Source organism: Choristoneura fumiferana, chromosome 16 (genome assembly GCF_025370935.1).
Source record: "Choristoneura fumiferana chromosome 16, NRCan_CFum_1, whole genome shotgun sequence".
Lineage (NCBI taxonomy): Eukaryota > Metazoa > Arthropoda > Insecta > Lepidoptera > Tortricidae > Choristoneura > Choristoneura fumiferana.
Genome location: NC_133487.1, coordinates 20,237,551 through 20,262,261, shown reverse-complemented (window position 1 = coordinate 20,262,261; position 24,711 = coordinate 20,237,551). Strand labels below are relative to the sequence as shown.

Here is a 24,711-nt window from a genome sequence, read left to right as displayed (position 1 = left end):
CTAAAATTCAAACTCTGAAGTACATTTACCTCTAATTTTACTTCTAATGTCTTGTTTACATTCGCATACATCAAATCCAGCCAAAAAATATAATGACAGTCCAAAAAACTCTGTAATTACTATGGTAAAGGCACCAGACTGCCCAAACGGCCAATTTGAGACGTAAAATACCGATTCGCGCGTGCGACCTTTTCTCGGCATCGTGTGGATCTTTCATTCCATTACATTTGGAGCGAGGATCTTATCTTTAACTACGGCCTAAATTATGTTTACAAGGTTAGAATCGTGTTGCCCGTACTTAAAACCTTTTAGGCAGGACTAGCCAGCCGATTATTGGAAGCTAATTTGCGGAAACAATTGGGTACCTTAAGTTTTCTGGTATGGTCCATATTATAGGTAAACACAATTTATTAACCAAACAAAAATATATATTATATAGATATTCATCGACAGTAGACTTATAATGTAGCTCACCCCTGTAGTTAGATTTTTTTCACTTTCCGTTTTTTTGTAAATTAAATTGAAACTTTATTTCGGCAAACCACACGTTTCCGACCTCTTGTTTTTAATCAAACAAAACAAGGCACAAAACCTATTAATCTCACGAAACATGTGGTTTGCCAAAATAAAGTTTCAATTTGTTTTACAAAAAAAAACGAAAAATGAGTAAGTGAATTGTGAACGTGAAGTGAATTTGTGATCTGAATTAAACGTTTTTTTTTTTTTTTAAGAATTTTTCTACAGGAGTGAGCTACACTATAAGTCTTGTAAGGTGGAATGAAACGTAATGAGTGAAAAAGACAGAATGAGAGAAAATACTGACGATTGAGCGCGTGCTCCTGAGAAGAAGAGCTACGAAATAGCCCGAAACATGTCGAGCTAAACTGGGTTTAAAACGTGAGTTATCCGTTACAATATCATTTAATATGAGTGAGTCTCACGGTAGTTTAATGTAGGAACACAGTTGAAATTTTCACAGATTATGTACGACGCGGTATGACTAATGGCCGCTATAGCTTTAACAATAAACCCTTTATGTTTTTGCTTATGTGTGTGTCCTTTTTTTTAATCTGCTGTTTTTGTTTATGTTCATTGAATTTTTAAGTATTTTTAGTGTGGCAATAAATGCATATTATTATTATTATAAATACTAAAAACAGAATAAAATAAATATTTAAGGGGCTCCCATTCAATAAAAGTGATTTTTTCGGCGTTTTTTGCTTGATATCAATAACGGTAACAGGTAGACGCTTGAAATATTCACGGAATATTTAGTCGTAAAATAAATCATTAAAATAAAATAAATATTTAAGGGAGCCCCATAGATACAACAAACGTGTTTTTTTATTGCTAATGTCTAATGTGTGCTTTTTTGTCTAAGTTTGCCACGAATAAATGTTTTATTTCTTTCTTTCCTAGTGTTGTACAACCTGACCTCCTTACGAATAGTTCCTGGCGTGCTCGACTGTCGCCCTCGGCGTTCCGGCTCACTTCCTATAATTAGTTTCCTAGACTATTTATTACTATAGCAAATTGGTAAAAGTAATAAGCCTCTACCCGCGGCTTCGTTCGTGTGTACTATTTGGTCTTGCCAGTTGGGTGAAAACTCCAGGATTTTACGAAAATCCGATGGAAACTCTCAAAAATTCCATCACTCCTAGACTTAGGAATTTTTGTATTACAGTCGAGTTCATAAAGTTGTGAGCAACAATTTGATCAAAATTATCTGAACACGCTTCTACGCCGTTAACAAAAGACTCGTTCTGAAATAATTCCGATCCGAATTCCACGATGCCTTTCATTAAATGGCGCGTTGAATGTGTTAAAATATAAAGTTGTGCTGAATACCTATTTGTGATGTCATTCATTAAATAAAGCTGCAAATCTATTTTGAAAAAACAAGCCTTGTTGAAATTCTAGCCCAATTCCCCAAATGGTTTTTTTTCGAAATGATGGATTTTTGACCAAAATATTCATTTGATAGGAACTTGTTTAAAAATTGATAGACCACTTATTTGGCTGATGGTACCTATCCAAAATGACCCAAAAAAGATTTTGGTCGCGCAATGGGTTAAATTATAATTCCGTCCAGCCACACACTAAACTTTACATTTTCATGTTAGTAGGAATTGTAGAACTGTACATTATTTTTAAGGTTTGTACCTTGTTTCACAGACAGACAACATTTTAATAGAATTTTGTTTCGCAGACATTTTTTATGATATTATCGTTTCATAGAATAATCAATACGCAGAACACTTACTTCGAAGAAATTTAAATCAATGATTTTTGTTAGAAATAAAATTTATTTTTAACAATTTCATATTAGAGTATAATAAATCAAATATTCTTTATTCTCATGTTATTTAGTTACTATAAAATTACTACCAAGAAAACATTCAATTTGTTATCAGGTGAGGTCGCAGTTCTAACCTAACCTAATTTTCTGGAAGCAAGTCTTTTCTAACGGGGTCGCTGTTCTAACCTAACCTACTTTTTTGGTTGCGATTTCTGACCTATTCTAACGTATTATACCGAAGAAACAGTATTTGTTACAAAATAATTCTATAGTTTAATAAGTTTGTCAAATAAAAAAATTAGATTATAAAATTCATTTAATGGTTTTTCTAATAAATATGTTTCATTAAAGTAAATAGTCGATGAAACAATAATAAGTATTCGAAGAAAAATACAAGGACCAAATATTCTATCAGACATTTTCTGCGAAACGAAATTCTGCAAAATTTCTGTCTGCGAAAGAAGGGAACACCTATTTTAAAACTTATATAATACTAGCTGATGCCAATGGTTTTGCATCCGTAGAAAATTAATTAACATAACCATAAAAACTTTTGTTGACTGTACTTGCATTGTCACCCAAACTACATTTGCATACCAAATTTCAAGTCGATGCTATTAACCGTTGAAGAGTTTCGTCCTACGGAGACGATCCTGGCTGGACTACCAGGATGTCACTACTAGATTATTTTATTTTCAGGCGATTTACTTACATAAGTATTCCAAATTTCAAGTCAATCTGACTACTGGAAGTTGGTCAAATTTAACTTGCAAGATTTGATTACAGACAGACAGACAGACAACGGGACAGGTGATACTAAATTAAATTTTGTAAAAACTACTAGTTTCCTATCCCGTGGGAATCGTTAAAAATCTAGTGCACTATGACATAATATGACACAATTTTTAAATATCTGGCTCGAGTGGCAGAGGTTAGTCAGTATAGAAGATAAACATGCGAGTAAACATATCGATAAGTAACTGATTTATTACTCCATGCAGTTTAATACATCAGTGACTCCATGTAAATTGTTTGTAGGTAAAACATAATCATATATTTATTTTTGCTGGTTGAAATCTATATAAGCGTGTACTTATCTAAAATAAAATAAAGTTTTTCTCCAGTCTACGTTATAAAGTTACCTATCTTACGTGTCCGTTTACTTTCGGTTTCTATTTAAAAAAAGTAAAAGCTATCTCACCTGCCCTTGCGAAGCGATCACAGCAAAACAAAAACACACCAGTGTTGCAACCAGCAACGAAAACCGATATCCACCCATGTTGTCACTTATCACTTTCAGTCTCAAATACTACAATACCATACCCACTGCCCCCTCAAAAACAATGGAGGTTTCTTGTATCTAATAAGCGGAAAATAAATTGATAAGGATAATTAACGAAATTATCTGCGGAGATACAATGCGTGGTAAAAAACTGTCATTATCTTTGAACCGCACATTCACTTAAATCTATCTACCTTTTGAAGATAATTAATAGGTATACAAATTTCGTCAGCACAAAAAACCGATTAAAAAAGTAAGATTCAATCGGTAGCTTCACTAGAAACGTCACAATTGCTGTTCGTAATTTAAAGTTCGTTTTTTTCGTGTTCGATTCGCTGTCAATTCAAATTAGGAACGCGCGCGCATCTTACGGCGTTGTTCGTAAGACTGGCTGGCATTTGCGCTAGTGTTGTGCCAACTAGTGCTGCGCCCCTCTATCCTGGACGTCCTTGATCGATACTATGTTTCTCGATTTATGGATTAGCATTCATTGTAAATTTGAGAGTTCATAAGTCAGCAGTTGCGCGCCGGAGCGGGTGCAATAATGCGGTTTTAGTTGTTTACATTTTGCATGGCATGGGTAGTATGACCGACCAGCAGAGGCGGCCTTCGGGGGTGGCGAACAGGGCAATCGCCCAGGGCCTCCTTCTTGCAGGGGCCTCGCGCAACAACCCAAGCAAATTTTAAAAATACAGACTTTTACTACGAGTATACTTCGCATCACATATTTTTCACGAAGGACAAAAGGGCTCGCAAAGACCTGCCGACCGGAGCCTCGCAATGGGTAAGGCCATTCAATCAAATTTCATTTCTTACCTCATTTGTTATTTTAAATGTGATGTTCTAATGAAATTCGTCAAATTATGTGGTTGGTTAATAATTCAATGAAAAAAATTAATCAATTGCAAAAAAACCATGAAAATAATTTTACACCGGTTTGAAGTCGATGCCTTAGCACAAGCCAGCAGGAGAAAGGAGAAAAAATAGTAAGCACCTAGGTGAGGTGGGCGACTATAGGTCCCCTCCTGCTGGCTCGTGCTGAGGCACTAACTTCAAGCTGGTAGAAAATTATACATTTTCAAGGTTTTTAGTCGGTCGGTATATTTTTATTTTCCGTACACTTACAACCACCACCATTTTCACACCATTTGAAAAAAAAAAACAAAACTTAACCGACAAAGAAAGTCCAATAGATTAATCTAAGAGACGATTCCGTGAAACTCTCGAAATACAACCTGTAGAGGACAGACATACATTTTATCCTACGCTGAAACCGAGACGCATCGCTTGCGCTTCGCGCTCGTTCGTTTAAAAAATCGCTTTGGAATGGTAAATTATACTCACTCAAAAAACCCTATACCTTTTCGATATTTCAGTAAAAGCCTGGATGTGCCAGAATAGTTTCTGATTGTTAATCAAATAAGTTCCCGTGAAATATTGTTCGCCACGCCACGACCATGGAATCCTATCCCGCACGAGCTCGACATATTCTTGGACAGATTTTTTTCGTTTTTCCATTGATTATAGTCGTCATAATTCTAACAATGATCGATTATTTGCTCACGTAAGACGTGGGTTAACAGCTGCCGCATTTAGAACATGTGAAAATTGTTGTTCAATAGCTTTTGACCTCACGTCACTGATGTTTCTAAAATTATGTAACGCTTCTGTATACGCTTAAACTACTTACTTAATACATGAGCAAACAATGCCATGCACGCGTATACAAGTACATTATTGCATAGGCCTGGAAGTAGGCAATTGTTGGCTGATTGGAAACGGACGAGCTTAAAAAAATCGAAAATGGAGACAAGCAAATAGTTTCTAAAATTAAAATTTAATTGATATAGGTACTTATACGTATCTAGTATTAAGAAAAAAATGAATAACTCTATACATCTCGTATTAAGTCTATTTCAAGAGGAAAAACAGATAAAATACGTTGTCATTACTAGCAACTTTTTTATAAAGTGTTGTGCCTTAACTTTGTATTGATTAATTAGAGCTATACTACACATCTGAATAGTTCGGTGTATCAGACCCCCCTTCCCCTCCTCCCCCTTCCTCCTTTACCCACTCCCCCCTTTAGGCCAGCAACGCGCTTGCAGTCCTAATAATGCTGGCGGCGGTCATCACTTACCATCAGGTGACCCGCATGCTCGTTTTCCAGATATTTGACATAAAAAAACAGATATTTTAAATTATTTTATTTTCGAAAAACCGTCAATAATAAAATAATAAATAAATAAAAAATCCCAGAAATTGGTCCCGACTGTTGAAGTTTAAGTTACATATTCTAGACTACTAGATAGACTCGTTTTTCTTTATTTCTTTCCTAACAGGCTGCATAAAAAAGTTACAAAGATATTTTTACTGTCATTGCTACATTTTTCCCACGTGCGTCTGACAAGACAATACATTCCTCCGCATGTCCATAATAACCATATGCGTGCACGCAGGTGCTGTGACACTATACGTGAGTAACGTGAATTATATGAATAAAAGGTTGTTACAGTTTATGTGAGCTTATAAGTTTATAACAGCATCTCAGGATTATTATGGTAACAAAAGGCTTGTACAGATTAGATATGTAATGTTGATTATAATTATTGTTTCTAAAACAGGCTTTGGATAGTTAACCTAACTTAATTGATGACTAACAAGAGTAAACGTCGATTCAGATTAAACAATATAAGTCGAAAATACAAACTGAGACATGAATGCACAGAAAAACCAGAAAAAGAGACCAGCGCTGGGAATCGAACCCAGGTCCTATGCATACATATCTCAGGTTGCTTTTTTTCAGCAGCACTAGCGACATCTATGTTCAGCTCTCATCGAGAGACGTCACATTCTTTTGATATGTATGCATAGGAAAAATTCGTGTCTAGATTCCTGTCCAGCGGTGGTGTAGGGGTTATAGCACGCAGCACGGATTGCTGAGGACCTGGGTTCGATTCCCAGCTCTGGTCTCTTTTTCTGGTTTTTCTGTGCATCCATGTCTCAGTTTGTATTTTCGATATGGTTTCACGGGATACCCGTAAAAGTAACAAATTTGGAGTTGAAATAAAAAATACAAAAAGACTCCAAACAGCCAATCATAATATTACTTAAGTGACCTTCTGTATGTAGTCTAGCAACATGAAATGTATCATGTAACTATTTACTAAGTTTCGGTTTGAGACTCGACGATAGTGAAATGGGGATTGGATGAAAATTTGTGAAACGCTTGAAACTTTTTTTTATCGATAGGAATAACCATTATAATTAACATGAAATGTATCATGTAACTATTTACTAAGTTTCGGTTTAGTTTAGTTTGTATGTAGTTTTAGTTACCTTTATTTTGTTTTATATTATACAGGCATTGTGTGATAATAATAAATAATAATCAGCAGTAAGGTAAATGTGTAAATATACTTCAAAAGTAAAATTTGAAGTCCAAAAAGAAACTGAGATAGTATTGAATCATGTTCATTGTGATTTTTGGCATAGAGATAGTTTATGGGCCCGAGAGTGACATAGGCTACTTTTAATCCCGGAAAAATGCACAGTCCCCGATTCGGGCTTGTCCGACAAGCTCTTGGCCGGTTTTTTCTACCCTGAAGAAGAAAGTACCTATGGTATTGCTCCCATATGTTACATATGACTTGCCTCACTTTCCGAGTCTGACAGATGAAAAATCCATTATTGGTTCTTTTCCATGACTGATGTGTCATTAACAGAATATAATTAACACACTACAAGGTTGGATGAGAAAAAAAAATCACCCTCACTTTACGTCTATGGGGAGGTACTCTAAAAAATTTTTTTTTTTGTTTGTATTAGGTATAACATTATATCGGCATAGTTTACATAATATATATTCGTGCAAAATTACAGCTTTCTTGCATTAATAGTCCCTGAGCAAAGCCGCGGACGGACAGACAGACAGACAGACATGCCGAAACTATAACAGATCATTGAATCGAAAAATCGTTTAGGCAACCCCCAATAGTTTTAAAAGACCTAAGTATCCAACGATATCCCACACTATAGGGTTAGTCGAGAAAAAAAATCACCCCTAAGATACGTCTAATTTGAGGTACCTACCCTACATTTATTTTTTATTTTACCACTTTGTCGCCGTGACTGATATGTATATTCATGCCAAATTACAGTTTTCTAGTACTAACGATCTCTGAGCTTAGCCGCGGATGGCCAGACATGGCGAAACTATTAAGGTTCCTAGTTGACTACGGAACCCTAAAAATGTAGTAGTTACAAGAATGACTCGTTTTAAGATATTAATATTATAAATCGTTCCAGACCGAAACTAATAAGCTGATTAGGAATATGCTAAAAATTGTGTTATTTTGATAAAGGTGCGATAATTGATTGTGAATCAGTGATAGCTAAATGCAGTCTTAGCTTTGGTGAAAACAACGAGTTTGGAAGAGCCGCTACCTTATAATCGATTACTTTATTGACGGCAAGGTTCAGCGTGAGACGAACCTACCCGTAGTTGAACAAAATGGTGAACGAAATCCAATTGGAAGATGAGGCGATGGTGCCGAACAAACCTGTGGACCTGGACACTATCCTGACGCAGGAGCTGGGGCAGTTCGGCCGCTACCAGATCCTCACGCTGCTGCTGACCTCGCTGCCCATCATATTTGCATCTTTCGCTTCAGTAGAGTACATCTTCACTACAGGCCGAATACCCACCAGGTGAAAGTTGACCATTTAAAAACCAACAATGTATATTTTTTGACCCCCGATGCAAAAAGAGGGGTGTTCTAAAGTTGACCGCTATGTGTGTCTGTATGTATGTGTGTCTGTGTGTGTGTGTCTGTCTGTATGTGTCTGTGGCACCGTAGCTCTTAAACGGGTGAACCGATGAATGCGTTTTTCTCCAATATATTCGGAAAAGTCCGCCTAATTATCGCAAAATTAAATATAGTACGCGAAGTTCTTCCTTATACTTAATTGAAATTATTATAAGGCATAATAATTTCAATTAAGGCACAGTACAGGTTGCCTCATTTGGATCGGTCAGTATGGGAAAGTCTGAAACTAAAAGACATTATTAAGATTTGTTCTTAGTAACCATGTCATCGATTTTAGTAACAAGAAAAACCACGTTCATACATGAAAAAAAATCATTTGTACTCAGTTAGGGAATCGAATCGGTCGTTTTGAAAAATGTAACGTTATATATTTCTATTTGGATATCGGTAATGTAAGTTATAACTTATTAATTAAATGCGTTGTATTTCATATTCTTTGATAATGTAAGTTTTATTTTTCAAAACGTCTGGGTTCGATTTTTGAGCTGAGTACAGTTTTTTCTTAATGTACGAATGCAGTTTTTCTTGTTATTAAAATCGATTATTTGGTTCCTAAGAACATATCTTCGTATGTCTTATAGTTTCAGTCTTTCCCACACTGACCGATCTAAATGACCCACTCTGTATGTGCCTCAGCGGGAATGGCAATTCGTGGATTCGTATGTATTGACAGATTCAGCTATGCTTAGTCCGTCAAACTACCCATCAACAAATTGCTTTTTCCCGGCCGGTAATAAATAATGTACTAATATTAATCAAAAGATCACAGTACCTTAGCATCCGGCTCAGTTTCCAAGGCACTTCTTAAGAAACATTAATTTGACCATAGGATCGAGTTTGCGTAACATGAATATTAGCGGAAGCAACGTGTACCACACCGCACTCAACCCAACTAATAGATTCAAAAGCAAGATACGTAATACGAGTCTGTGGCCCTGACGCATAGATTCCTATTGCTGTATTATCTATTCCAGATGTCTGATCCCAGAGTGCGACGGCCCTACTCCGGAGTTCTCTCCGCCTTGGAAGCCAAACGCGATCCCGCGGTCGGGCGGCTCCTTCGACAACTGCGCGCGCTTCGCCAACAGCTCGGAGACCAACGCCGGCTCCGACACCTGCCCCGCCTGGCTCTTCGACACCAGCCGCACTGAGGAGTGCCAGGAATACGTCTACGAGCACACCAATACTGTTGTTTATGATGTACGTTTACGCATGACTTATGTAACCCATCAGCATTTCACTAGCTATTAAATAAAAGTAAATGAAGCAAAACGTTTCTTCTTGTGCCTGTAGTTTGATTTGGCATGCGACGAATGGAAGCGTTCTCAGATCGGCTTCATCAGCACGATCGGATTATTGCCAGTGCAGCCCATCACTGGTTACATCTCTGACCGCTGGGGCCGGCGCGTGGCGCTCATCATCAACGCCTTCAACACCGGCTGGCTCGGCCTCGTGCGCTCCTTCGTTAACTCCTACGAGTGGTTCGCGGCGCTTGAGTTCATCGAGGCTGCTATTGGCGCTGGAGCATTTTCATCATGTTATATTTTAGGTAAATACTATGCCCAAAATTATATACTGCTTAGATGAAGGATTGGTCTCGCGCGCTCGCTCGTCTAGATACCGCGCTACCAAAAAACAAAAGGTTCGTGAATGCGGCAACTCAATATTGTAGTGTGCGTATGAACGGTGTAAGACAATTTGCAAGGATGCTAGTGTGCGTGACGAATTGTTTTGCCAGCTGCTCCACTGTTACCAGAATTATCGGGAAAATAAATTATTCTGTGGTCTATTAGTTACTGGTTACAAAATGTATCTTGGGAAATACTTAGAAATTAAGAAGTAATTAAGAGTGAATGTATTAATATGTTTGTGTATAAGTTAGACGTAGGTTTCTTCTTTAAAAAAATGGTAGGTATGATGTAGGTATATCAATGATCAGGCTTCAGGCATCGCTTTTAATTAAAAAATATATATATTTAAGGACATTCAATATTTACAAATTATTACTAAAAATTCATGGACTGAGTCACCAACTAAGAAGTTTTGCGTAGTTAAGATAACACGTTGCACCTATAGTTAAACCCAATATAATTTACAGGTTAATTAAGACTAAAATATTTTTTTTTTTACAAAATATACATACATACATGCATACATACATACATACATACATACGCTTGAAAGACATAACCCTCCTTCGGCAGTCGGGAAAAAAGTTAACATTTCAGGAAAATGGGTAGAAATACGAAAAAAAAATTTTTTTTCGTTTCCCGTAATACCTAAGTAAATCAGCTGATTGGGCTTTTTGAATGGGAAGACGAAAAACATTTTTAATTTTAAGACACATTCACCCCTTAATTAAATAGTGTCGGGTAAAAATACACCTTCAGTGTATATATCACAAAGATAAACATTAAATAATATAGAACTAGGTTATGTATATACATATAATAATTACGTTAGATACTTAAATAAAATAAGTTATTAAATTTTATCATAATTTAATGATGATAACAATAAAATTCAATTTATTAAAATCTCAACCACTGGGAATTTGATTCTTGTGTACGCGGCAACACAGAATGGCGTTTAGGGTTCATGTTATTTTATTTTGTAATTTCGAAATTATACGATATATACTGATGGTATGTGATCCCAGTGTCCTTCTTATTTCTTGTAGTATTATTATTAAAACGTTTCACTGCGAAAACTGGCATTTTACTTCGGTTTATGACCAAAATTTAACAAAAAATTCGGAACATGCACCTTACACAGTTTGCAACGCGACTGACTCGCCTCGGGCTCGGGTACGCTGAATTCGGCGTACTAAATGTTGCCGCATTTGACCAGTACGCCGGCGATATCTAGTCGAGCGAGCGCGCGAGACCAATCATTCATCTAAGATATACTGGTTGTAAAAAAAGTACAAAGAAAATACTTAAAGTTTCACTGAGCTGGTGCAAGTATCGTGTTAATTAAGAAATTTAATATTTCAGTAACGGAACAAGTTGGACCCAAATACAGGGTAGTGGCTGGAGCGACCATATCGACGTTTTTTGCGCTGGGACAGATGCTGCTGGGCTTCATCGCGTGGGGTGTGCAGCCATGGCGCACGCTCACGCGAGTGCTATACGCGCCGCAGTTGCTCATCATCTGTTACTACTGGATCATGCCCGAGTCTGTGCGTTGGCTCATGAGTAAGAGGCGGTGCGACAAATCTGAACAGATCCTCCAAAAAGTAGCCAAATGCAACAAGAAAGAGCTGTCGCAGAAGACTCTAGAAGCACTACGTGCGACAGCCGAAGCCAAAAAGAACATGGAGAAACCTAAACAAGTGTGGCTGCCGATCTTGGTATTTAGATCTCGAAAAATCCTGTTACGGTGTTGCGTGACTCCGATTTGGTGGATTACCAACACTCTCATATACTTTGGAATGAGCATCAACTCTGTGAATCTTGTCGGTAATAGCTACTTACACTTTATAGTTGTAGCCGCGGTGGGGATCCCAGGATACTGGACCGCCATCCTGCTGTTGGACCGCGTCGGGCGCAAACCCGTGCTCATCTGTGGCTATTGGCTCTGCGCGCTTTGCCAGTTCACGTTTGCTTTCCTACCAGAAGGTATTATGTAGTACTTTTAATAAAGCCAGTTATTTTAAATACATATAGTATATTCTCATCTCTATGAACCTTTTTTTTTTAATTTTAGGTAACGACGGGTGGGCAATGGCTGTCTATTTAATCGGCAAATACTGTATCGCGATGGTGGTGACGTCAGTACACGTGTACACAGCAGAGCTGTACCCCACCAAGTACCGCCACAGTCTGTTCGCATTTTCCTCCATGGTTGGTCGCTTGGGGTCCATCACTGCACCGTTAACACCAGCTCTGGTAAGGGCCCCTAATAAAGCGTAACCTAATAAGTCAGTTCTAGACATTTCAATAGGAACTGTTTCCTATCAATTCAAAAACTAGCAACTAATTAGAACCACCGATAGGAAATTAGTTTTTGTTTTCACACAATATGAACAATCTAGTTAGCATACAAAAGAACTAAACAATAGAAATAATTCATCATCATCATCAGCCTATAACAGTGCACTAATAGACCTCCCTCACTTTTGCGCCCTGTCCTCGGCTCGACGCATCCAGCTTCTACCAGCAGCCTTTCGCAGATCGTCACTTCCCCCTGGCCAGTCATCCTTCACTACGTTTGCCGAGACGCGGTCTCAACCATTGTTCTCGTCTGACATCTGGACTCGTATGCAGTAGCGGGAACTCATGCTGTATGATATCCAGGCTCAGGAGGTGTGGGAGCCGCTGCCGTCGGTGCTGTTCGGCAGCTTGGCGCTGCTGTCGGGGGCGCTCATCTTCACGACGCCCGAGACGCTCGGCACCACGCTGCCCGACACCATAGAGGAGGCAGAGCTACTTAAGAAGCGAAGGAAGACCACGAACTAGCTGACATGAATATAAATTGAAATATTTTTGCAGGTTTTTAACAAGATTATTTTGTACAAAATATGTTCTACAATAAAGAGTTTACTTACATATTATACGAGTACGAGTATATTATAGAAACATAAAGAACTAACTTAAGATATCTAAAATAAATATATAACTAAGTATAACCACGACAAAAAGTGTTAACCACGACAAAAAGTGTAAAAAGAATACCCCGTCTAAGATCTGCATGTGGCAGCTGGGTTCCCATAAAGCTGGCCGCATTACCTCTTTGAACCGCAAACGCGATCCGCTAGGATTAGTACGCACCAGCATTTCATGAGACGGGCGAGGCTTATTTTGTAAGTGAACACAGGTAAATACATCGTTTAGGTTATAGATAAAGTTACACCAACAATTTTCGAGGTGGCGACCATCTGACATAGCCAAGCGAATTAGCTCTTTGAAGTGGCAATGGGCAGGCCATATTATAGCACGGAGACCAAATGGCCATTGGGGCCGAAAGGTTCTCGAGTGGAGACTGCGGTTTGGCAAGCGCAGCGTAGGACGTCCACCAACGAGATGGACGGATGACCTGGTTAAAGTCGCGGTTCCACGGTGGATGCAAACCGCTTCCAACTGAGGCAACTGGAGGTCTATGGGGAGGCCTATGTCCAACAGTGGACGTCCTATGGCTAATATGATGATGATGATGACGATCAAAATCGATGTAGTACAGTTAGTTAAAAAAAATCTTGTATAAATAAAAACCGTGGCTTAGCTAAGACATTGTTAATTTTAGAAACCTGTATTTATTTACAAATTATGTATTATTATTACTGGAGGTGTTCAATCTTCACACAGTTCACACTGGCGATACCGGCACTGATGTTTACGACTTGCATCGTCTGATTCATGACACTAGATTACCTCTTTGTGCTTTTAATTCATTATTCCAATTTCACACAGCACAGTGGCACTGGACTTGCACTTTAGAACTTCTCTTGTGCTTTTAACGCCATCAGTGTACCATTGCTACTCTCCAAATTTTCTTTTTAGGGGTCACTATTATCGGCTCGCATAGTTATTGGAAGTCCGAATGTACCTAATGTTTGTCAGAACGATCGTTGGTCATAACTCTTTTTTTCTCTAAATCCAATAATTGTTCAGAATTGTTATAAAACAAACCTACCTAACCTATAGTTTTCTATAGGATTACCATTTAAAAATTTCAAAAAACTGTAAGGATTCAGTGGGAATAAATTATGACAAACGATGATTCGGACAAAAAATACGGTATGAGTAGCGAAGAGTATGAGAACTTTGGCGCTCCCGTCTTTTTAGGGTATTGACCATAAATCGTTGACATGGTTCAGCAGTTATTTCAAAAAATTATATAAGGCCGTTGTAACCGGCTGGCCGGTCGGAGAAATCAATACATACAAATTTCAGTTAGCACTGCTCTTGTAGACAAATTAAAAAAAACACTGGCCTGAGACTTGTAGGACAGATAGGAAAACAGGGCAGGGTATAAGGTAGCCTCGGAGCATCCAGTAGCGCCGGAAATCTGCTCCGAGGCAGCAGAGCGGAGAGAAAGTGGAGATGAAGATTTGGATTCAGCAGGAAAAAGGAAGAGCTGGACACCCTGCTTTACTGCTTGCTTGCAACACCCATCCAAGGCTCGTTTTAGTTTTGGGCCAGAGAAAGAAAGCTAAACGAGGCTTGGATTAGGTTTTGCAAAATATAGACAAGAAGTAAATGTTAGAAATAGAGAAAATAATATTTATAACACCTGCAATAGTGGCAGCCCTTATATTACTATTACAAGCAGAAGTCAGTGAAATAGGTATCACCAAATAAATATTTCATATTTTTTTGTAAAGAAAACCAAGTCAAAACCCAAACCAAACCAAATTTCGGCTTACGCCTTGCGAAACAGTAGAGCCAATGACAGGAAAAAAACAAGTGTCAATAATTTTGAATTTTGTTCTTCTGTTAAGCGACCAGTTGCGCACCGCGGAGGTTTGCCATGTTACACCGTTAAGATTTGTCATGGAGGATGTCTCGTTTTTGGTATGGAGGCAAGGTTCTACTTTTTAGGTTATGGTCGTGTAGCAAATTTGTTTCGTATTCAATATTTCTCCAAGGCTTTCGTTGCATGTTATCCGTGAAGTTGAATAGTAGTGAGACGTCATCATCATCCAATGTCTATGGCAAATCGTTGATGTAAACCAAAAACGGGTGACGCTCTTTCCCGGCCCGGATAATACCGACATGGAAATACCGACACTGTTTTTCGTGTACATGCACATAGAAGCTCCTGTCAGTTTCTATGTGCGTGTACACAAAAACAGGGTCGGTATTTCCATGTCGGTATTGTCCGGGCCGGGTTCCTTCCCTGGGTTATCTTTTCCATAGACTGAAAATGCAACTATTTTGCTTTTACACTGTTTGTTTCGTTGTTATTGTAAGTATATTATTATATTACAGCAGAAAGAAACATTTCTTCTCGGCCTTCTGGATTGTGGCATAAAATCAGTGTTTTGCTCCTCCGAGCAATGTTGACCACTGAGCCATGGCCCTTACTACTGCAGCACACACAGCAATATGAAATGTTTAGTTTTAAGTTTGGTCTGACGTTTTGTATCTATAACTAATCCTTGATCTATCTATCATGTAAAATCCACGTACCTAAATAAGCGGAGACTGCAGATGCGCAAAGGTTGATCTTGTTACTAGTACAGACGTCTTTTATTATTTAATTGCTATGCTTAAAATAACTACTTATCAGTTATTATATTAATAGCTTATACGATATCATATTGATAAAAATCATGTTTTTGATAAATAATCTTGAGACAAAACCGGCCAAGTGCGAGTCAGGCTATGCCCAATATCGGGTTCTTTATTAACATACGACGACCTAAGCCTACTAAACAGAGATAGGTTGCCTTTTAAATTCGTTAAAATCTTATAATACATAGGTTGTACTACTACTACGATATTTTTCAAGACAATGGTTTACCTCGTGGAAGGGGGGGCTACTGACACCAAATAACCTAACCTAACCTAACCAACAATTAAATTAAACTAACCAAAAAACCCGACTGCAAAAACTAAAAGGAAAAAAATAAGCCACTAGGTCTAGAACTCTGATAAGTAGCTAATTTAAAGTTCACCAGTCGGGACCCATTACTAAGAGTTTTTGAGCGTCACGATTTAAATGGGTCCCGACTGTTGAACTTTAAATTAGCTACTTAACAGAGTTCTAGACCACTAGACTTATTTTTTCCTTTCAGTTTTGGCAGTCGGGTTTTTTGATTATTTTAATGTAATGTTTTATTTTACACTTTTTTTATATTTATGTGAAAAAGGTAGATTAAAAGTATCATAACCCATATATATTTAGAATGGGCTAATTATTAGCTTTCATTTGATACTCATATTGTTACAATACATTTTTTTTTTTCATTCCCCCGCCATATTTTTTTTCGCAGACGCCATATTGAAATATTATATAGCCTTTGTCACTCCGACTGCATTTTTTTTGAGAGTGCGAATGTAAACTTGCAAAAATGGAATCATCGAGTGCTAGTGACATTTCTTTACTTACTATTAATTGTTTAGCATTAGTTTTTTTTTATCGTCTACTATTCCTCTAATAGTTGAAAGAAAAGCAGATTAAGCACCTCGAATTAAGTAATTTATATTGCCTTCTTGCTTTTTAAAGCCCTCGCTGCTGCTCGGGCTCCAAATCAGCACTCGGTGCAATAATAAATAACTTTCTGCTTGGTACAACAATCTATTATAATCCATGTCAGCTAGTAGTTGGTCTTCCGCCTGTTCTTGAGCTGTTCTGCCTCTTCCATGGTGTCGGGTAATGTGATGCCGAGAGTCTCGGGCGTCGTGAAGATGAGCGCCCCCGACAGCAGCGCCATGCTGCCGAACAGCACCGACGGCAGCGGCTCCCACACCTCCTGAGCCTGGATACCATACAGCATTAGTTCCCACTACTGCTTACGAGTCCAGATGACAGCCGAGAACAGATGGCCGAGACCGGAGATCGGCAAAGCAGCGTAGAACGTCCACCAACGAGATAGACGGATGACCTGGTTAAAGCTGCGGGTTTACGGTGGATGCAGGCTTCATCCAACCGAAGCAACTGGAGGTCTATGGGGGAAACCTAGTCCAACAGTGGATAATGATGATGATGATGATGATGACTTACTAATACTTCTCGGTGGAGTAACCGAGTTAGAGCCGAGGACAGGGTGCAAATGCGCTCCTTGAGAGAGGCCTATGTCTAGCAGTGGACTGCTAATAGGATGATGATGATGATAATAATGAATTACTTTTTAGTTATTTTTTATGCTAACTAGATTTTCATATAGTGTGGAAATAAAATCAAATTTCCTATCGGTGGTTCTAATCAAGTGCTATTTTTGAATTGATAGAAAACAGTTCGCGTTGAAATGTCTAGAAATAACTTATCAGTTTACGCTTTATTAGGGGCCCTTACCAGAGCTGGTGTTAACGGTGCGGTGATGGACCCCAAGCGACCAACCATGGAGGAAAATGCGAACAAGCGGTGGCGGTACTTGGTGGGGTACAGTTCTGCTGTGTACACGTATACTGACGTCACCACCATCGCGATACAGTATTTGCCGATTAAGTAGACAGCCATTGCCCACCCGTCGTTACCTAGAATTGAAGAAATTTGTTCATAGGTGATATTAAATAAAATATATGTATTTAGATAGCTAGCTTTGGTAACAGTAATACCTTCTGGTAGGAAAGCAAACGTGAACTGGCAAAGCGCGCAGAGCCAGTAGCCACAGATGAGCACGGGTTTGCGCCCGATGCGGTCCAACAGCAGAATGGCGGTCCAGTATCCCGGGATCTCCACAGCGGCCACCACAACGTAGTTCAAGTAGCTGTTACCCACAAGATTCACAGAGTTGATGCTCATTCCAAAGTATATGAGAGTGTTGGTAATCCACCAAATCGGAGTAACGCAACACCGTGACAGGATTGTTCGAGATCTAAATACCAAGATCGGCAGCCACGCTTGTTTAGGTTTCTCCATGTTCTTCTCGGCTTCGGCTGTCGCTCGTAGCGCTTCTAGAGACTTCTGCGACAGCTCTTTCTTGTTGCATTTGGCTACTTTTTGGAGGATCTGTTCAGATTCCTCGTACCGACTCTTACTCATGAGCCAACGCACAGACTCGGGCATGATCCAGTAGTAACAGACGATGAGCAACTGCGGCGCGTATAGCACTCGCGTGAGCGTGCGCCACGGCTGCACACCCCATGCGATGAAGCCCAGCAGCACCTGTCCCAGCGCAAAAAACGTCGATATGGTCGCTCCAGCTATTACCCTGTATTTGGGTCCAACTTGTTCCGTTACTGAAATAATACATTTTAAATAAACACGATACTTGCACCAGCTTAGTGAAACTGTAAGTATGAGAATACATTCAGTATTTTTTTTTACTGCAACCAGTATATAATTTTGACATAGTATTTACCTAAAATATAACATGATGCAAATGCTCCAGCACCAATAGCAGCCTCTAAGAACATGAGCGCCGCGTACCACTCATAGGAGTTAACGAAGGAGCGCACGAGGCCGAGCCAGCCGGTGTTGAAGGCGTTGATGATGAGCGCCACGCGCCGGCCCCAGCGGTCAGAGATGTAACCAGTGATGGGCTGCACTGGCAATAATCCGATCGTGCTGATGAAGCCGATCTGAGAACGCTTCCATTCGTCGCATGCCAAATCGAACTACAGGCACAAGAAGAAACGTTTTGCTTAATTTACTTTTATCTAATAGCTAGTGAAATGCTGATTGGTTACATAAGTCTATTGTTGTTTATCATGTGCGTAAACGTACATCATAAACAACAGTATTGGTGTGCTCGTAGACGTATTCCTGGCACTCCTCAGTGCGACTGGTGTCGAAGAGCCAGGCGGGGCAGGTGTCGGAGCCGGCGTTGGTCTCCGAGCTGTTGGCGAAGCGCGCGCAGTTGTCGAAGGAGCCGTCCGACCGCGGGATCGCGTTTGGCTTCCAAGGCGGAGAGAACTCCGGATTGGGGCCGTCGCACTCTGGGATCAGACATCTGGAATAGATAATACAGCAATAGGAATCTACGAGTATGAGTCGGTACCACAGACTAGTATTACGTATCTTGCTTTTGAATCTAGAGTTGGGTTGAGCGCGGTAGAACACGTTGCTTCCGCTAATTAATGTCACGCAAACTTCTATGGCCAATTTATGTTTCTTAAGAATTGCCTTGGAAACCAAGTCAGATGTTTAGAATCTGTGATTCCCGAATTAATAAATACCTATGTACACTGTTGATTTCTAAAGGTTCACCTGGTGGGTATTCTGCCCGTATTGAAGATGAACTCTGATGAAGCGAAAGCTGCGAATATGATGGGCAGCAAGGTCAGCAGCAGCGTGAGGATCTGGTAGCGGCCGAACTGCCCCAGCTCCTGCGTCAGGATAGTGTCCAGGTCCACAGGTTTGTTCGGCATCACCACCTCATCTTCCAATTGGATTTCGTTCACCATTTTGTTAAAGTAAAGGTTGGTACGTCTCACACTGAACCTTGTCGTCAATAAAATAATTGATTATAGTTTCTTTTCATCAAAGCTTAGACTGCATTTAGCTATCACAGACACACTATCAACTACCTTTATCAAAAATAAATGTATTTTTAGCATATCGCTAATTAGCTTAATATTAAAATCTATCGTCTTATCTTACCGTCTATTCTATATCTATATCTATACATATAGAAAGTCGGTGTTTGTATATTGGAAATATTTGAGAAAAACTGTTACTAGGGGCCTATATTTTTTTAGAATTATTGTCTGTTTTTCTGTTTGCCTGTGCTTTTACACACGCTAATCTCAGAAACCACTCAACGTAGAAGGATGCGATTTTCACTGATGTGTTTTCATTGCTTTGGATTAACATTTAGTGTTTGTTTCGAATCGGTAGAAAAATAAAAAAGATGTCAATTTAAAAAATCGTTGTTGATTTCTCGAAAACTTCGGTTATCTAAAGTTTAAATTAATTAGTCTGTATAACAATTTCAGGAATATAAAATGACGATAATAAATTGATAGTTCGTAGAAATTAAATCCAACGTAAGATGAGCTGACAACAATATGGTCAACCATAATAAATAGGGTTCTCTTAAATTGGACATGTTCATGTGAGTCAGTTATTATAGGCAATACTAGGAATAGGTAATGCGGTCAGCGTTTTTAGGCTAGGTGAGAAAAAATCTTGACGACATTTATTTATTTTTCATTTTTTATTTATTTACTTTGCAGGGACGGTTTACTTGATAAACCCCCGACGCAAAAAGAGTGGTGTTATAAGTTTGACCGCTATGTGTGTCTGTCTGTGACACCGTAGCTCTTAAACCGCAGGTTTAAAAAATACAACATATGTACTTTAGTTTCCTGTTAACCTTGCGGTCCTCCGACACCGACGACGCTTAGATAAACAAAATATTACTAGATACTTATACTAAATTAACTTAGGCTAATTTTGCGGGAAATCAGCATAGTCCCCGCGGGATAGGGATAAACGAATTCTTCGCAGATGAAGTCGCGGGCAGCAGCTAGGTAGTGCATAATTATTTTTTACTTGTCTTTTTAGTTGTCTTCTTTGGCGGAGTTTTTTTGTCAACGTTTTTTTTCGGGCGTTTTTTTATTTTTGCAGGCGTTTTTTGGTGTCGGGGGTTTTTTAAATTTTCGATTTAATTTTAAGTTCTTGTCTTTATCGTTCTATTATTATTTACTTTAGTAAAATTGGTATTAGTGATAAATAGGACTAGAATGGAGGTTTGTTTTTATTTTTGCCATACCTACAGAAAGCTAATTACAGTCTTTATTTATTGTAGTTTTTTCTTCCTTTATGGTTTCTCTTGTTGTTGAAAGTTGGCTGTCAGCTCATCATAAGAATATTTCTATTTTTCTTCAGCAAAATGATCAAGTTAAACGGCAGCTAGGACTCCATCCATTCCACAATGCTTCTTTACCGCAACTTTTTTCTTTTATCGTCATTCATCAGCCATAGGACATCCACTGTTGGAAATAGGTTTCCTCCACAGAAGTGGTCTCACCCACATCATTATTACGGGTCTTTGTATTCCACTGCTGGGCATTCGATTTAAAAGACTACGCTAGCTTGCGACTTTATTATAAAGGCGTTTTTGTTTAAATTATTGATTCAAGCGCTTAAAATTCTTACAGCAAACTTAGTCATGGTATGACCTAGCCTATAGGAATGCGGTCTAAATGTTCATATAACTGCATATTATCTCCAATAAGACTGATTAGACGATTATAGCATGAAATTAAATTGGAAGTTACTTAGTTTCGAAAATTTAGGCTCTTTCTATGAGAGGATTAATTTTGCTAGCACATTTTGCTGTTGATCATTAAAAAAAATATATATGAGCTAGGTGGATGAATAATGATAGTGGTAATTTAAATTGTACGAAAATGTAACAACACATTGTTGTTTTATGTGAGGATTGTCGGACCAGTGTGAGCTTTGCGCCTAAGGACTATAAATATAGAAACAAAAAAAAGGAAAAAAAAACTTTAAAAGCAATTCCATGTTATTGTCAAGTTCTCAATTCACACTGGGCTCTTCTGAGAATTACGGCCCAAACCCTCTCATTCTGAGAGGACACCTATGCTAGCTGGAATGATGTTGTTGGATGATGAATGATGTTTGTGGCCTACCTTAGAAACAATACCAAACACTGAAAAAAAAATTCAGTTCTTTAAATATTGAAAATAATAATATAATATCAATGTATGAACTTAAAAATATCCTGTTCATGTAAATGCGCCTCCGTCGCAATTCGTATCGGTTACGCAAGGTTCATCCTCGGCGGAGCCATTTCGCTGCGCCTGCGCCACGAGCGCGTGATCGATGACATTTAATTGTTTGTTTTTATATTTCACTTGCTCAAGAATACATTTCAAAATCCTGAATAAGGTTTTACATTCCGGTTGTACATACCTTCCTTTTTGTGTGAGATACAGTTTTTTCAAGGCATGTTGTATGAATGCTTACTTAATAGAGACATTTAATTACTACATAAACTAATAATCATACGAATACCTAATAGGAACTTTAATAACTTAACAAATATACAGTACTTACGTGGGAATGTGTGAAGAAATCAATCTACGAGTATTGCAAGTTAAAAAAAAAATTATAATAGCTTTTACACCAAGATATTGCAATTTATTTTTCAAGCTATTTGGCTGTATGCACTGGCTATGTTTTTTAGTAGTAGGTACGTTTTGAATCGAAATCAAAAACACAATTAAAAAAAACTTTTATATTATAATTAACTACCTAGGTAGGTAGGTAGGTTTTGATTTAAAAAAATCCATAAATGCAGTATTTTGTTATTTTCTAAAATAAAAGTAAATCACTATTGCGTTCAATTTGCTATTTCTTATACTTATAAGATAACTGCGGTGCATTTCCCGTGACGGGTAAAAACAAAATTAAAAGGTAATTATTAGTTTTCATGGCCTTCCGTTATTTTGATTGTGCATGTTATTTTTAGTGATAAATGAACCTTATCAGTAACGTGTCAGTAACCCTTTCGATCTGCATCATAAAATACGGCATATTTTTTTTTTCGCATTTACCGGATCTAGTCCCAACTAAGACAAATGATTTTTCAAAGATCCATAAATGCAGAATTTATAGTTTTTACCCTCTGTTATCTCTGGATAAGGCAGCTTTATGTAATCAGCGGCTATCCAAATGTAAAGCAAACCCACGCCATGTGTACTGGCACTGCGTGAGGATAGCTTTCATACCGTTCATTCCAGGGTTTAACTATGATTAGTTACAGAAGTACTGTGTATACTTACATCATAAACAACAATATAAGTGTGTTCGTAAACGTACTCATGGCAGTCCTCGGTGCGGCTGGTATCAAAGAGCCAGGCGGGGCAGGTGTCGGAGCCGGAATGAGGGCTATCGTTTTTTGTCTCACTAGATGGCGCACTGTTGCGTGAGGTTTTTAAGTATGGCTTTCAAAGTCTGTTATTGCGGGCGTGAAAACAAAGTTTAGATTTATTTATTTATTTATCGTATGGCGATTACACACTGGTTAATATATTTTTCAAAAAATTATCTCATGCAATTGATATTATAACTTAAATTAAAAATTACAATTACGCAGAAGATACAACAATAAATTAAAGTCAATATCGCAATAGATTAAAATCATATTTAATACACCTTAAAACCGTACTATAAAAATATCAAGCATGCCGCAGTGTTGCATAGTCCCCGTTTTGTTCGGAAAAAAGGGAGGACAAAGGTTTCCGAAAGACAAAACTGTCTCAAAACACAGACATTCATTGCCCCGGAACGCATATTTGCCATAATTAATTTCAGATATTGCAAAATATTCACAAAATTATTCTAATTATCAATAAACCCGCCTAGCTCACCCAAAAACTATGAGATTTGACATTTCGGAGACCTCACGCTACATTTAGCGCAAACTCTGAGGGTCACTTTCTGTTTCTAAAGATGAAGCGCCTAGGAAACTGAACTGGGATGCTTAGATTCGGTGATCTTCTGATAAAAGTTAACCACGTGGTGAAGATGTATTCTCCTAGGGCGACGGCTGAGAACATCACTGGCAGCGAGGCCAGCAGCAGCGTGATTATCTGATAGCGGCCGAACTGCCCCAGCTCCTGCGTCAAGATTGTGTCCAGGTTTGTGTGTTCGCTCGGCGCCTTTCCTGCTGCTTCGTTGTCTACTAAATACTCTGCTTTGGAATCAGCGTATGACTTCGTGCCGGTTGCGGTCGAGACAGCTGGATCCTGGGGTTTGGAGGCTCGCGAGTTGTTTAGGGAGTTAGGCCGTCGATTGCGTGATAGGGGCTGCGACCCTCGCTCTGGCCCGTACTTGGTGCAACAGGTCTCCATTGCCATTTAGCGGGGTAACGCTGCTGGTATTATGGGGACGTTTGAGCCGGGTACGATGCACGAGGGAGGGTTTTAGTTTAGTTTTTATGACGAAGCATGTTGCGGATGACTTTAGTGTAATGTAGTATAGCTTAGATTATAGTTTAGATGATTAAGCCTTAGTTTGTAGGTATAGGTTTAAGTTGTTTTTTTTTTGTCAAATTGAATGTATTATAAATTGAACAATAAATAAAGATATTTTGACTTTGACTGACATAAAAATTTGCCACGCTTCATGAAACTTCGTTATTTTTATATTTTAAATTTATGTCAAATTGTTTCGCATTAATTTTAGTAAATATTTTTTTGCAATTTGGAACAATGTGGCCTTAAGACCATTTGAATTCTAAACTAAACACAGTTCTTAGATATAAGTAAATTTAAAAATTGAATGGTGCTCTTTTGTATTCACGACCTGGTAAACAAAGAGATTGTAATGCGTAAGTAATACTTACCTCCAAACCTCCATGCTGGCATAATTCTGCTGGCCAGTGTTGGCTGAATGCGCCAAATCCAAAGAGCGCGAGGCCATTAAAAAAAAATAAAAGACGGTTTGGCGCGATTAATTTTCTTCCGCTCTGTTACAAATTGCGTAAACATTTATAACGGATTTTCTTTATTTCCTCGCATTTGTGATGAAAAGTAGTAGTCAAGTCGAGTGTAAATGATCAAATTACACCCGTGAACTATAAGCACCCTCGCTCGCTTTGCTCGCTCGTGCGCCTAAAATCTTGGGTGTAATTGATCACTTACAACCCTTGTTTATCAATCTACTATTAGCTACTTCTACAATTCAATTACATTAGTACGATCTTAATAGATTGA

At 38.5% G+C, this 24,711-nt stretch overlaps 3 protein-coding genes across 3 annotated transcripts in view; 1 reads left to right on the top strand and 2 right to left on the bottom strand.

Annotated features, from left to right (window-relative positions):
• The window catches only part of js (jiangshi), a 141,444-nt gene extending 137,469 nt beyond the window's left edge, over positions 1–3,975 (bottom strand). Inside the window, exon 1 of the mRNA XM_074099636.1 lies at positions 3,501–3,975. Coding sequence (XP_073955737.1) covers positions 3,501–3,578 — 78 coding nt within the window. The 5' untranslated portion in view covers positions 3,579–3,975. The remainder of the gene's footprint in view (positions 1–3,500) is intronic.
• Positions 3,976–7,992: 4,017 nt separating this feature from the next.
• Positions 7,993–12,949, top strand: LOC141436112 (organic cation transporter protein-like). The gene is made up of 6 exons (XM_074098969.1): positions 7,993–8,291; positions 9,385–9,610; positions 9,704–9,959; positions 11,407–12,030; positions 12,119–12,300; positions 12,709–12,949. The coding sequence occupies exons 1-6, from the start codon at positions 8,095–8,097 to the stop codon at positions 12,868–12,870; spliced, it is 1,647 nt and encodes a 548-aa protein (XP_073955070.1). The 5' UTR covers positions 7,993–8,094; the 3' UTR covers positions 12,871–12,949.
• Positions 12,950–15,518: 2,569 nt separating this feature from the next.
• On the bottom strand, positions 15,519–19,528 carry LOC141435981 (organic cation transporter protein-like). Its single transcript, XM_074098799.1, has 6 exons — positions 19,229–19,528; positions 18,746–18,971; positions 18,381–18,636; positions 17,635–18,258; positions 17,372–17,553; positions 15,519–16,835 (listed from the first exon to the last, which is right to left on the bottom strand). The coding sequence occupies exons 1-6, from the start codon at positions 19,423–19,425 to the stop codon at positions 16,674–16,676; spliced, it is 1,647 nt and encodes a 548-aa protein (XP_073954900.1). The 5' UTR covers positions 19,426–19,528; the 3' UTR covers positions 15,519–16,673.
• Between the last annotated feature and the right edge of the window lie 5,183 nt (positions 19,529–24,711).

Coding starts and splice junctions, on each gene's coding strand:
- LOC141435981 (XM_074098799.1), bottom strand. CDS start 19,425: ATGGTGAACGAAATCCAATTGGAAGATGAGGTGGTGATGCCGAACAAA. Junction 18,972..19,228: donor ACGGGCAGAATACCCACCAG/GTGAACCTTTAG, acceptor TATCTATTCCAG/ATGTCTGATCCCAGAGTGCG. Junction 18,259..18,380: donor TGCATCATGTTATATTTTAG/GTAAATACTATG, acceptor GTATTATTTCAG/TAACGGAACAAGTTGGACCC.
- LOC141436112 (XM_074098969.1), top strand. CDS start 8,095: ATGGTGAACGAAATCCAATTGGAAGATGAGGCGATGGTGCCGAACAAA. Junction 9,611..9,703: donor CCAATACTGTTGTTTATGAT/GTACGTTTACGC, acceptor TTGTGCCTGTAG/TTTGATTTGGCATGCGACGA. Junction 9,960..11,406: donor TTCATCATGTTATATTTTAG/GTAAATACTATG, acceptor TTAATATTTCAG/TAACGGAACAAGTTGGACCC.